This window comes from Natrix helvetica (genome assembly GCF_964273705.1).
Source record: "Natrix helvetica genome assembly, chromosome: 5".
NCBI lineage: Eukaryota > Metazoa > Chordata > Lepidosauria > Squamata > Natricidae > Natrix > Natrix helvetica.
In genome coordinates this window covers 107,508,209-107,522,867 of record NC_138551.1, presented here as the reverse complement: position 1 = coordinate 107,522,867, position 14,659 = coordinate 107,508,209, and the positions used below count along the sequence as shown (strand labels likewise).

The window sequence follows — 14,659 nt, the reverse complement described above, 5'->3', positions numbered from 1 at the left end:
GTAGAAAAACTAAGAAATCCTAAGGAATGATTGACATCCCCTCCCCTAACCCCAGTTTGTTTGCTGCCTGCAGAGATGCTTGCAAAGGGAAGGGAATATGGACCATATCAACAAAAGTTGATCTCAACCTACAAACCATGTACAAGTAATTTTATCATCTTAGAGCAAGCAGATTTATTAGAACTACAATATATAATATCTGGTTCACTGCCTCCCCAATGAGATGCCCATAAAGTAACTCAAAAAAGAGGTATCATATAACTATTTCTCCAAGAAGCTCCCAATAGTCCTAAAACTGTGATCACCACATCTCAGTACTCAGATTAAGTTATGCCCAACAATAGCTCCTTTTGGAGAAGAATGTTCTTTTTCCCAAAAGAAGCACCAATAGCTTGGGGCTTTCATATGAAGCCTAATAAAACATAGGCCTTTGTATTACCAAAATAAATATTTGACAATATGTGTTTCGTGTAGCAGTCATATCCTGTACTTGCATTATCACAAGAGATTCACAATGCATTTGTTGATTCGAACCCAATAATTTGAAGTATTCTGAAGTTTTTAGTGCCTAAAAAATCACCTTCATTGTTGGAGTGAAGGTGAATGCATCTTCACAAGATTGTTTTTCTGACTGTCTCATTTGCAAGTCAAATCTGCAGCAAATTACTGAAGAGAAGTGTAGCCTACTGGCAGACTTCAATCCTATTTTTTTCCTCAATTCAATGGTAGTCCACGCTACCAAGAAAATTCTTTAAAGAGATATCACTTTAAAATGATATGACCATTTCTTCTGCTTCTCATACAAATATCTAGCCCAGAGGTGTCCAAACTTGGGAAGCTTAAGACTTGTGGACCTCAACTCCCAGGATTCCCCAGCCAGCGTAGCTGGCTGTGGAATTCTGGGAGTTGAAGTCCACAAGTCTTAAGCTTCCCAAGTTTAGACACCCCTGATCTAGCCAATACCTTTCATTTGCTTTGACCCAATTGTTAATACAACTTTTGGGTAACATATGATGATCTACTAGGCTTGTGTGTGCTTAAAAAATGATGCGGAAGAAACACTCCAGAGCTGAACGAATATATTACTGCTGTTAGGTGCGGTTTTGTAGTTAATATGACTCTTAAGTCACGGCAACTTTTTTTTCAGGCCCCGGCAGAAAGCTGTCTTAATTAATATTCGAGAAGGGTTGGACTTGCATGAGTTGTATGAAACTGTTCTTCCTCTTGAAATGTGTGTAGCTCTACCACTTTCATTAAATGCATAGTTCATGGTGCTTACTGCTGTGAGAGAAATTCCATGAGAAGGACGAATGATCTTGGCAAGGATCCTTTTTGCATATTTATTTATTTAATTTGTATGTTGCCCATCTCACTGCAACCTGACTCTGGGCAGCTTCAGGCGAATAGGCAGGGGAGAAATGTTTTAAAAAGTGGTGGGGGAGTGCTGCGAAAGAAAGAGAGAGAGAGGGAGGGAGGGAAAAAGGAGAGGGAGAAAGGACCACAAACTTGGCACTATATGCAGCTTCAGAGGATACTTTGAAAGAGCACAGCAATACAAGGCTGGAAGGTACCTGGATGTCATCCAGTCCAACCCCCTGCTCTAGCAGGACATTGTTAAAGTGAGTTTCTAACTTTTGACCCCCCAATCACATGACTACATAGCCATGCCCACCCAGTCACATGACCCCCACCCCCACCAAGCCAGGCCCACAGAACTGGTAGGAAAAAAAATAGATTTCACCACTGGGAAGAGGCAATATGCATGCATATATGCATATAACGTTATGCATATAACGGGCGGCACCTAGGAGTAGAGCCTTCTCTGTGATGGGCCCAACCCTCTGGAATGACCTCCCCCCCGATATCAGAACCACCACCGACTTCCGCTCCTTTCGACAAAAACTGAAGACTCACCTGTTCCGTTTAGCTGGCCTGGCCCATTTATAGTTTTATTCTACCTCCTGGCAGATATTTTAATTGGGTATTTTTAGGGTATTTAAATATTGCTTTTAACTACTTTACTGCAGATATGTACAGTTTCTTATTGCCTCCTCTTTGTGTTTGTATTTTCTATTTATTGATGTGTTTTTATTTGACTGTACACCGCCCCGAGTCCCTTTGGGGAGAGGGGGCGGTATAAAAATCTAAATAAAAGTAAAGTAAAAAAGTAAAGTAAGGGAGAGAGGTGGGATCTATTATTAGTCCTTCAACCACCTCCAGCATGATACTCCCCCTTGGAGCCCCAAGCCATCTAGCAGACCCAGGTCTTCACACCCTTGTGGATAGTCAGGAGGGTGGGAGCCAATCTCATCTCAATGGGGTAAAATGTTCCAAAGAGCGGGGGCCGCGACAGAGAAGGCTCTTCCCCTGGACCCCCACCAGCTAGAATTTCTTGACTGATGGGATCTGCAACATTTGCCTCCTTTGCGGGCATGCACGGGTGGTATGAGCCTATCCCGTTGGAGTGAGATGATTCCTCATGTAACCTGAACCATGCCATGAGGTCTTTATAGGTAATAAACAACACTTTGAATTGCATCTGGAAGCAAATGAGCCATGAGTTCTAAACAAAGAGCCAAGAAGCAGGTGAAAGCACCTACTGGGCTTTTTAAAAAGGAACATTTAAAAAAGCTATTCATCTTGGATCTTGTCATCTTCAGATGGAGTGAAATTATTTCCCCAAACCAGTCCTTGGAATGCCACAGAACCTTAACGGCTAGTTGATTTTCCAAAGGCACAGACCCAAGAAACAGTTAAACTAGAAGCTACCATTCATGTATTATCCTTCTAAATTCAGGGGTTTTGCCCCCAAGATGAAGTGGGAAAGATTTACTCCTACAAAAGGATCATATGTTTGGACATATGTGTTTGTTTTTTGCATATAGGAGCCAAGAGGAAGCTCCTTGCCTGGAACCAAGATATCGCATTAATCATTATCAGAAGAAAGGTGCACAGGACATCAACTGTAGCCATAATTAGATAGTTGCTTTATTATATCTTGACACAAAGCTGGGAAGAAATCATACCAATCTAAATCTTTCTGCGCCTATTAAGTGTGCCCTTAATAGGTTTGTGCTGCATTGATGTCCACAATGAACAACATTTCAAGGACTGTGATTGATAGATTCGTGACTAGAAATTCTAGCCCTGCCCAGTGTCATCTACTGCAGGGAAGACTTCTCCAATTGGTATGGACAATTGTCTGGTTATCCCATGCATTCAGGACTTTTTGATTGTTTTTTCTTGCCCATTCTTTCCCAAATGATGGATTTTTAAAAATGTTACTTAACTACAATTTTACAGGCTAGCCATCAGCTAACAGCAAAAAATGAGATATTTTGGAATGTTTAGGCTGCTATGTAAAAATTATCCAGATTTATGGACTGAAATGTAGCTGCTGATTAATATCATAAATCAATACATCCAGTATAGGTACTATATATGAAATCTTCAGAGAAGGAGTTTACGGGTCAATCCCAGACACTGTTCCTGAACTAATCAATACACATTTCATATCCAATGCTAAGAAATACATCACAAAATTAAACACAGGACAAGATTCATCCAGCATATTATAGTGTAGTCAGTTATGAACTCTTTAATTTGCAGCAAGCCTAACTTGCCACATTGGATTGTAAACATGTGATTATCATTCATTTTAACAAGTTTATTTTATGCCTTTGTGAGATTTTTTTTTATCCCACCTTTGTTATTTTGTAAGTAACTCAAGGCAGCAAACATAATACACTATTCCTTCCTCTTCCCTACTTTCCCCATAGGTGAGGTGGGTAGGGCTAAGAGAGAAGGCCAAAGTCTGAGCCAAAGTCACCCAGGTAGTTTTCATGCCTAAAGCGGGACTAGAACTCACTGCCTCCTAGGACAGCATCTTAATCACAGCACCAATCTGCCTCTCAGTTTCTTAATCAGGTTTCTGATTCCGGCTGTTTCCTGAATGAAAATCAGTCAAGGGAAGATCATCTCATAGACAGAACCCACAGAACCAAGGAAGAAATATCACATTGTTTTCTCTCTTTGTAGATGCTTTATTCATTTTGCCAAATGACAAAACAATGGAACAAAGTTGGGACAGAGCAGACCGGAAGAATTAAGTATCACAGGGTTTGTATTTATGCTTTGGAGTGCAAATAAAAAGACTGACTCTTTCTTTCTCTCCCTCCCTCACTATTTTAGTGCTTTGTTTTCTTCAAACTCCAATATGGATCAATACCACAGCAACGATGCATTAGATTGTGGTTGTCCTTAGGGCAAAACTGAGAAGTTTCTGCATGTTCAGCTCCTTAATATAGACATGCAAATGAACAGATTAATGAAAGGAAAGGGGGATTTCTATAACTCTTCAGTTTCACCTGCCGGTGGTACATTCACCTCAATGTTGTATTCAGTTGGTTCTCCTGACCCCAGCCAGGGTACTGGGGTCCTGTTAAAGGAGGGTCGATTGGAGACTTCTTGATTATACACAATTAGAGGCTCAGGTAGCAATGGGCCAACGTCAAATTCAGGCATTTGGAAGGTCATCAATTTGACTGCCTTCTCATATCCCCCATACGGCATTGCAGTTCTAGGGAAAAGTAGAATCAACCATCAGGGTTTATAGCTGTTAGAGTCTTTTCCCACCAACTCAGTAGATCATCAGATTTTAGCTACACGTGTTCCTTTGACAAATCCAGTCAATCCAGTCCTGTATTAATAACTATTCCTAGTTCTATTTCTAAGCAACCAGGTCCATTTGTCTCACAAAAAAAAGTACATTTCAGAAAATCTAAATAAATAAATGGACAGACAAAACCCTCCGTCATAAAGGTAGCATGGAAATGGGTAGAAATATATTAGGATAATAATCAGGTATATATAACATATTTCATTTACATTGTAGATTGTATAAGGCACATTAAATTCTAAGAAAATTATTTAAAAGGAAGATGTGGCTTATTCAAAATCATTATCAGCTACCCAGTGATGCTGGTTCAATGTAAAAACAGTTGGTCAATAAAAACAAACATCAATTCGTAGCGTGGCAATTTTAGTTTTGAATATCAGTAATGTTTTCAAGCTATCACTTTGTGTAGAATCATGCTGGTGCCCATTTTAAAAAAAAGATTTTTATTACATTTGTAGTTAATAAATAAAAACATTATCAAGGCTGCAGTAGAGTATGCTCTTTAAATTATATTGGTTGATTGCACATCAGCCAAATGTTTATATTTGATTTGGCATTTTTATCCACCTATTAAGTCCTTTCCAAAGACATGGGATAGGTAGATATTCTAGTATAATTATGGTTCCTCATACAGTTAGATGTTTAGATTGGATTGGCATTTCTGTCCACCTATCAAGGCCTTCTCAAGGAGTTGCAATAGGGGGGATATTGTTGGTTGATGATGCTAAAGGTACTGGTGCTGGATATACGTTATCCAAATAGAACTGCCTTTTGCAGTTGACTGGGTGGCATTTTTGATGCACTTTGACTTGGTTTTATTACCAAACTAGGTAACTTCATCTGTACCAGAAGGGAGTGAGTATATGTGACACTGCCCTGGTGGTGTAGTGGTTAGAATGCAGTATTGCAGCAAACTCTGCCCACAACCTGGCATTCGATCCTGATGGAGCTCAAGGTTGATTCAGCCCTCTGAGGTTAGTAAAAGGAGGACCCAAATTGTTAGGGGCAATATGCTGACATTATAAACTGGTCAGAGAATGCCGTAAAGCACTATGAGGAAATATATAATTCTATGTGCTATTGCTATTGCTTTTATTTTGTATACTAGCAGCTTCCCCTGTCAGTGTTGGTAGAAGTAGTCTTGGTGGTTGTCTATTGGCTTATTTGTCTGAGTTTGTAGTTGTTTTACTTTATTTTATTTCATTTTATAAAATTTGATGTTAGTGTTGATCTCTTATTTTATAAAATTTGGTGTTGATTTCTGCTCATCTGGGCGTTGATTGCTGGTGACGAGATGTTTTAGGCCTTTTTGGCTTTTTGATTATTTATTGAATGGTATGTAGATGTTTGTGTCTATTTATCTATGTGTCTATTGATGGTTGATATATCTAATCTAAGTTTCAAAGAATTGAAAATGTCAATGCTGATGGTTCAAGTGGTGCTCCAGATGTTTTAGGATTGTATCCAAGGGGCCTATTACTATTTGTAATACCTTTGCTTTCTTTTGTCACAGTCACATCTTTTATTTTATGATATTTTTTCCTAATTCTTTCTCTTCTGTTCTGCTATCTCTAGGAATGGCAACTTCCACTATTCCAACTATCTTGCCCTTCTTACTGACAATTGTTAAGTCTAGGGTGTAATGTGGCAAATGCTTTCTTATTTGAATTCTGACACTTTAGCATTTTCATTTTCTATTACTTCGTATATTTTATGGTGACACAAGTTCTTGCTTGCAGGCAAATAGTATTTCTTGCAACTATTCCAATGCACCATTATTGCTAGTTATTGTTTGTTGCAGTCAGCCAGATATCCATACTGGATCTGATATTTCTGTCCACCTATCAAGTCCTTCCCAAAGATCTGGGATAGGCAGATGTAGATGTTCGATGGTGTTTCAGATATCATCGCAGGATGTGAGTTGTCCTCATAAAGCTACCTTTTGCAATTGACTGATGGTGAATCGGTCAATGGCAATGGGGTTCAACTGATGCTCCAGTTGTTTTGGGATTGTATCCAAGGTATCTATTACTATTGATATTACCTTTGCTTTCTTTTGCCACAGCCATTCTATTTTTGTTAGCTGGTTTTGTATTTTGTTATCTTCTCCAGTCCTTTCTCCTCTATTCTGTTGTCATTATCCACTCTCCAGATTTTTTGTCTTCCTTATCAACAATTATTTAATCTGGGGTGTTATGTGGTATGTGCCTTTTGATTATTATTACTGAAGTAAAGAATACACAGTGATAAAAAACCAAGCAAGATTGTATTAATAACTCACTCTTTACAAGAATTCAGGGAAGACAACTGACAACATTCCAGGGTATGTTATTGTCCTAATGTCTTTTTTTCCTAGACCACTAAAACTGTGGTCTCCTCTACATTTAAAATATAATTGTAGGATTCTCTTATCAACATAATGTGACCAACAGAATAGTTTCAGAACTACTGAATCTTTAATTAAAACTGTCCTCATTGCAGCTTCTGACTCTGATTACTTCCTAACTGCAGAGGTGGGATTTACTTACCTTCCCTACTGGTTTGCAAATGTGAGCACGCTGCCTTCTGCACATGCGCAATACTTGCACATTACGTTGGGGTGGGTGGGCGGAGCCTCCTGCAGCCACCGCTACCGGTTTGCTCAAACCCAAGAGAACCAGCTGAATACCATCTCTACCTAACTGATTTAGAATAGCTTTGGTGATGATTGACACACAAGTACATCTTAATTAGAAACTAAATTAGAAGAAGGCAGGCATTAAAGCTCTCAATATAAAACAAGATTAAAACAGTTATGAGGCAATGTATTTTTCATGTTTCACTATGCTGAATTAGAAAAATAATAATTTATTACATTTATAGATTGCCTGATTCCTGACATTTGAAATAACAAGGCAAATTCTGATTAAATGTTAAGGCACCTTCTTTGATGGGAGTTATATTTGGGTTGAATAGAATCTTGTTCAGGGAAATTGGGCCTAGTAACCTTGTATTAGGTGCAATAAATTTTGTTTTCTGATAACTGAAGAAAAGCAGTTATTTATAATGATTTTATGTAAGCAATCCAGATTTTTCTATGTTGTTCTATCACTAGTATCCGAAACATACTTTATGCCCTCACATATTTCCGCATGTTTCACATGTTTCCCAAGTATCCTCCATTGTTCTTCTGGTTGATTCTTTATATCTTTTCTATATATTTCTTATCAAAGTATAGAATCTGCAGAAGATCTTGTAGTTCAGATCTATTATATGTAGTTATTCTAACTATTATACTTAGTTCTATTAGTTGTAATAGATCTATTATACTTAGTTGTAGTTATTCTAATAACTCTAGTAATCAACAGCCACTGTCCATTTCCAGAGAGAATGAGTAGGAATTAGAATAAAGTTTTGTTCTTCATGGCCAATTGTTAATTCCATGTGCTAGAACAGGGATGTCAAACTGGCAGCCTGTGGGCCAGATGCATCACACGCAGGCCATGCCCACCCCAGCTCCGTGAAGTGGAAAAACGTCATGAAACGTCACGTGACGGCAACGGGATGTAGCAAGTTTGACACCTGTGTGCTAGAAGATGAGGACTCTAGGAATGGATATGATAGTCTATCCCTTGTGTGCTAAGAATTTGAAATACATTCCATGTTGAATTCTTACTCTCCCACAACAACATGTGGGAACAGGACAGACCTATACGGGGACAAAGGGGGTGTTCTAGGAAGGAATGTGGGAAGGCTGACATGTATTTTCGGCTTGGTTGGAAGCTTAAGAAAAGGCCATATGATTGATCTGTGCTATTACAGGGAATGCTCCAAGTATAAAACTGACATCCAGCTTCTTAATTTTTGTGTGAAGATGAGAAAACTGATAGAAAACCAGGCATCATTTGCAGCAGCAGTGACGGGATCCTTTCTAATGATGCAGGTCAGCGTAGGAGCCTTTCACTAACCTAACTTAACCCTTAAGGAAATCCAAACAGCATTAATTCCCCAAAGAAAATGGGAATAGTGTTGCAGACTTAGGTAAGAGCTGCTCTTTACCCTCAAGTGCATGATAAATCTATTTGAGGTCAATGGGGAAATGCTCAGGTCTAAAGGAAGTACAGTTCCCGTTGAGCGAAGAAGATAGTAAATTTGCTTCAATTCCCATCTTATTTATCAGACAGAGAAACAGATATTTGGCTTTGGAAGAGTAGCACTGGCTGCAGCTGCTTCAGCAATACCTCTACCAAGTATCTGGGAACTAGTCCTGAAGCTGCTGGTTTACCACCTCACTCTAACTGGATTGCCATTTGGTTCTGATGCTAAAGCAAAGCACTGATAACTTGATTAATAGAAAAGGAACACTCACCGTAGCCAACTCACTGTGGGACAATTCAACAAATACAAAAGTTAAGTTAGTGAGTTGGCTGTGGAGAGTTGGCTGCAGTGAATGGGCTATGGTGTGTTGTCCTAGACCAGTGGTTCTCAACCTTCCCAATGTCGCGACCATTTAATACAGTTCCTCATGTTGTGGTGACTCCCAACCATAAAATTGGTGTCTCGGTTCCTAAGACCATCAAAAATATGTGTTTTCCGATGGTCTTAGGCGACTCCTGTGAAAGGGTCGTTCGACCCCCAAAGGGGTCCCGACCCACAGGTTGAGAACCACTGTCCTAGACCCATACTTAAAGGGTAAGTAGTCATTGCTTAACTATTGGTGTCCAAATGTAGGGTCTCCTCTTGGAAATTCTGCTATCAAGCTTCACATGGGGAAGGGCAGGTAGTCTCTTTTGTACAGACACTTAAATACCATATTCAGGAAACTGCTTCTTAGCAGAAAACTTGTGAACGTGACGTTGCTTGATTAATTTCTTTCCTGCAGATTCAAATGAACTGTATTCACATAACTGTCTGCTGCAAGACATAGCAACCAAAGCCTGTTGTGCATCTGTTTTCCAAGATTTAAATTCTAGGCATTTTTCTACTGCCCTTCTGAGTCAACAGAACTACAAGGCCATAGAGTGCAGCTTGGTTATGAACATGTTATGGATACAAGTTCCATTCCTGGCTCATGAAAGATTTGTCTTTTTTTCTGCAAACAACCACATGGCATGGAGAGAGAATGTGTTCCTTGGTTACTGCCTTTTGCACCTCATCATCTGTTAGAAAGAAAGCACTCCTGATCAATAGGCTGAAATGCCAGGATAATAAGCATATCAGGTATCTCATCAACCCTCATATTTCCTGCCAGTCCCTCCACTCTTGTAAGCATTTCCCCTTACCTATTGAAAGATTTATAAAGGCAGAGGTCGAACCATTTTTGTTCTTTGAAACCGGCCTTTTGGAGTGAGCTAGTGATCTGTTACTGAGAACCGAATTCAAATTTAAAATGAAGGATTCAAACCCCTCTAGGTAAGATCCTCCATACATATTTCTTAGTAGAGATGTACGTAGCTCTATGGTTTCAAGGGCTAACCTCCATTTGGTAACTTCCCTAGCGTTTTTCTCGTTCCATTCCTGCCAGTCCCTCCACTCTTGTAAGCATTTCCCCTTACCTATTGAAAGATTTATAAAGGCAGAAGTCAGCTTTGGTGCCATTAGACAAGGGATCAATGCTGAATTCACTTTTCTCTTGTGGGGTGATGCCTAGGGCTCTTTCCCATGGAGAAATGTAGGTCTTAGGAAGGGAAACTTTTCCTTTCCCACTCCCACTCTTATTTTCACCTATAATATAAAGGAAAAGAAGAAAACGTAAGTCAAGAGAAAACATACAAAGCAACATCCTGAACTGAGCAATGGATACAGATAGTCCTCGACTTATGACCACAATTAAACCCAATATTTCCATTGCTGAATAGGGCAGTTGTTAAATGAGTTGCACACCATTTTTCAACCTTTTTTTCACAGTTGTTAAATGAACTACTGCAGTTGTTAAGTGAATCATGTTGCTGTTAAGCAAATCTGGCTTCTGCCATTGACTTTGTCAGAAGCCAATTAGAAAGGTTACAAATATTAATCACATGACCCTGGGATAGTGCAACTGCCAGTTAGAAAGTGCCTAAATATTGATTACGTGACTGTGGGGATGCTACTACTGTTGTAAGTCTGAAAAACAGTCATAAGTCGCTTTTTTCAGTGCACTGTAACTTCAAATTGTCTAAAATGAATAGTTTTACATTGAGAACTACCTGTACTATGCAGAATCAAGTGAATGATTGGCAGCAAAGGTTCTTTCAAGCATATACTTAACCAAAGCAACTAAATGTCTGTGCTCAGGATGTGCTGTTCAACAAATTATCCATTTTTATGAACTCTATCTTTTCCTCCCTCCCCATATTGCTCTTCTCTTCTGTAATGAGCAGTACAGGTAGTCCAAAATTTATGTTGTTAAGGAAGATATTTGTTAAGTGAGTTTTGCTCCATTTTACGACCTTTCTTGCCACAACTCATGGCAAGTTGTTAAATTAGTAACCCAGTTGTTAATTGAATCTTGTTCCCCGTTGACTTTGCTTGTCAGAAGGTCGCAAAAGGAGACTGCATGACTCCAGGAGACTGCCACCATCATAAATGTGAGTCAGTTGTCAAGCATCTGTATTTTGATCATGTGACCATGGAGATGCTGCAAGATACGTAAGTGTGAAAAACGGTCATAAGTCACTTTTTTCGGTGCCATTATAAATTTGAACAGTTACTAAATGAACTGTTGTACGTCAAGGACTACCTGTATTATACAAAATAGAGTCAAGGAGCAAGAAATACTAAGAGAAAGAAACTAAAGGTGTGAGAAAAAAAGGAAATCTAACTAAATCTAGTTTATACCAACAAAAGTTACTGTGCCTCCCTACATTTCTCTATCCTTGCAATCCATCCTTGATTCACCACTTCCAAGTACTAATGTTTTTCAAATTTCTTACCTCATTTGGAAGTTCCCCCCCCTACCCTATGGAACTTTCTACCCCCAGAAATGAGACAGGGCCCCCACTCACCTGGCCTTTCGGAAAGGTGTGGAAACATGGCTCTGCAATGCATGGGGCTCCCCAAGGAGCTTGCAGATGTGTGATTAGTGCCTTGAAAACCCCTCCCCTTCCTTTTAATTAACTCTTAACATTGATTTTTAAACACTTGCTCTTTTTAACATTTTATATACTGTTGTTATGTTGTTATATTTTATTCATATACAGCCCAGAGTCCCTGTGTGAGGGAGATGGGTGGTTTCAAAATTTGGTGAATAAATAAATTTCATGAGATCAATTCAACCACAATTCCCTTGAATCTCTCCTTCCTCTCACTCTTCTTTTGTACATTTATTCTACAATTTGATCCCTATTTGTTTTCCCTTTATGATAAAACCTCTTTAATGGACTTGCTCTCCTTTGTGTTCAAGCCACATTCATCACCCATTCATTATTTACACTTTTTTTTTCCATTATACCACCTACACTTTCCCCACTCATATTTTTATGTATCTCTAACCTGCAACGGTCTCACTCCTTGATAACAGATAGGGCTCTTACATAAAGCTATTTTCATTTCTATCAATAAAGGTAGCTAGTTCATGGTCCAATGTGGAGGACAATTTCTATCATTGTCCTCCGCATTGGACCATGAACTAGCTACCTTTGCATTAGTATTTGCACATCCTAACAGTCCTCCACTTACTTTTAACTATTTAGTAAACATTCTACAAAGTACACAAATGTACCTACTCACCGTAATTTGTTTACTACCTTGTCTTTGGTGTGTTTTTATAGTTTGGAGATTCTTTTTGATAGTATAAAAGTTAATATGATTTGCTACAAAACATTTGGGTTCTCCCTTGTTTACATACAGAAATCCATATTCACGCCTATCCCCAAGCAACATCCCTTTAATATCATTACAAACCTAAAAACTGATGCAGCAAAAACTTAATTCATACATGATTTATTCAGAGTGCCATTATTATGAATGAATGAATAGAATGAATGAACAAGTGTTTTAGCATTTTTTTAGCTAAGGAGAGATCACAGGAAGCATGGAGAAATTAAAATAATAAGGATGGGACTAAAAAGGGAAAAGACATTTAAACCATGGTTGCATAATTATGCTGTAGAATTTCAGAGTGCTTTCAGCAAACTCACTAGGGCACTGTGGGACATTTCGTATTTTTGAGGGAAGTGCAATGATACTTAACAGTTGTTAGGCAACACACAAAAGTACTACCTGAAGACTCTGAATTAAGAAAAAGTGGGAATTTCATTAAGAAGATAAGGGAAACAACTTTCAGGAAACAAAGAAGGGATTAGATTTGCCCCAATTTTATCTCCAAAAGAATTGAAAATATACAATACTTTGGTTGAGAAAATGTCATTCTATATAATATACCTTCAGGTTTTCAAAAATGCTTTCATATCATGTAGGAATCTCAGTTAAATGTTTCAATCAACAAATCGCTTTCCCCACACTTTATTGCTGTTTCATTTGAATAGGGTAATGGTTACCAAAGAACTCCAGAGTTGTTAATTAAACTATATGGATAATAGAACCACTAATGGTGGTAAAAAAGAATTATGTCCTTTTCTTCAAAGCCAGTTCAGGCAGTGAAATTTTCTCAGATATATTCAGATTTAAGAAAGATCTTGAAAAGAACAGGATTTTCATATTAAGCATTTTTCTTTACTCATCTATTGGATGAAAACAAATACTTACCTTTTCCACCTCCAACCTCATTTCCATTTCCACCTCCATCCACTCCTCCCCCTCTGCCAGCAGATCCCTCACTGTGGCCTGTCCCAGTTCCTCCAGCACCACCTTTGCTCCCAGGCTTTGCAGGAGGAGTGGGAGGATATTGCAGTTTGCTGGATCCGTATCGTCCTACAGTTACACCACTCATCATTCTCCCACCACTATAGCAATCAGATGGGATAAACCTCTGGAAGTGATCCTGGGAAAGAAGACGGAAGGGAAATGTAAGGAAAGAGGAGGATGAAGTAAAAGAAAGGGGCAAAATTAAATAATTGTCAAAAAACGAATTCCGTATTTCTTTTTTATCTGCTAATATTACTGAACCTATTATGCTTGGATGATGAGAACAACATGTTAATTCATATCCAAATGAATTAGTGACCTCAAGGAACAACAGTGAGAAGTGCTGTCACTGATAATTTTAGTATTTTCAATAGTTTATTTTAATTTTACAAATTAAATCATTAGAAAAGGGTATCCTTGAGACACAGCTACAGGTAGGCCAGCATTAAAGGGCAGAATCAAGATTTAAATTACTATATTGCTATGTCAGGGAACTAATGTATGAACTTAGTCTTTTCCAAGTGGAAGTTCCCCTTCTTCCTCTTCATAACTGGCTGCTGCTTACACATAGGAAGACATGCATTTGATTTCTTCTATGTGCAGCACAGTTTAGGGAAGAAAGTTCTGTAGGCGGTAAACAGGCTTCTAGTATCAGCTATCTGGGCTGCTAAATATAGGTGAGTAGACATGGAATACCCAAAGCCTGAGTTAGCATACTCTCTTTGCTGCATTTAGCACCAGTCATAAAGCTTCAGAGCAGCCACTGAATATGCCATCTGGGCACAAAGCCTTGACAAAGCTCTGGGGAAACTCCCTCTAATATACCTATATCAGTGCCCTATTTTACGGACAACAAGAGAGGCATAAGAATACAGAAGAAGAATATGTAGGTGCATAATATAGTTAGGAAATGCAAAGAGATAAAAAAGTTAGTTGTGTAGAAGCATGCTAACTACTAAGATAATCAATGTTAATGCTAGATTAAGCCATTTTATGCTTCAGAGATGACAGGAATTGATCTCACTTTAGTCAGGGATATTGATAAACAAGTTTTTGATAAGCATATGTGCATTCCAAATTAATACAGTATGTTATATGTATTCTTAGCATTCTGAATAAAAAAAATTGGCAACACTGTAAAGAGCATTTGGCTCAAAATGAGTAGAGAAACAAATAAAAGCAATATTGTTGTTGGCATCTAGAAAATGTGAATAG

General features: G+C 38.5%; 1 protein-coding gene across 2 annotated transcripts in view; it reads right to left on the bottom strand.

The window, feature by feature from the left end:
- Window positions 1–4,019: 4,019 nt before the first annotated feature.
- MYOZ1 (myozenin 1) overlaps window positions 4,020–14,659 on the bottom strand; it is a 35,273-nt gene continuing 24,633 nt past the window's right edge. For both annotated transcript variants that reach the window (XM_081956537.1, XM_081956538.1), the window contains 3 exons: window positions 13,346–13,580; window positions 10,213–10,381; window positions 4,020–4,579 (listed from right to left, as the gene is read on the bottom strand). In XM_081956537.1, the coding sequence (XP_081812663.1) occupies window positions 4,348–4,579; window positions 10,213–10,381; window positions 13,346–13,580 (636 nt within the window). In that variant the 3' untranslated portion in view covers window positions 4,020–4,347. The remainder of the gene's footprint in view (window positions 4,580–10,212; window positions 10,382–13,345; window positions 13,581–14,659) is intronic.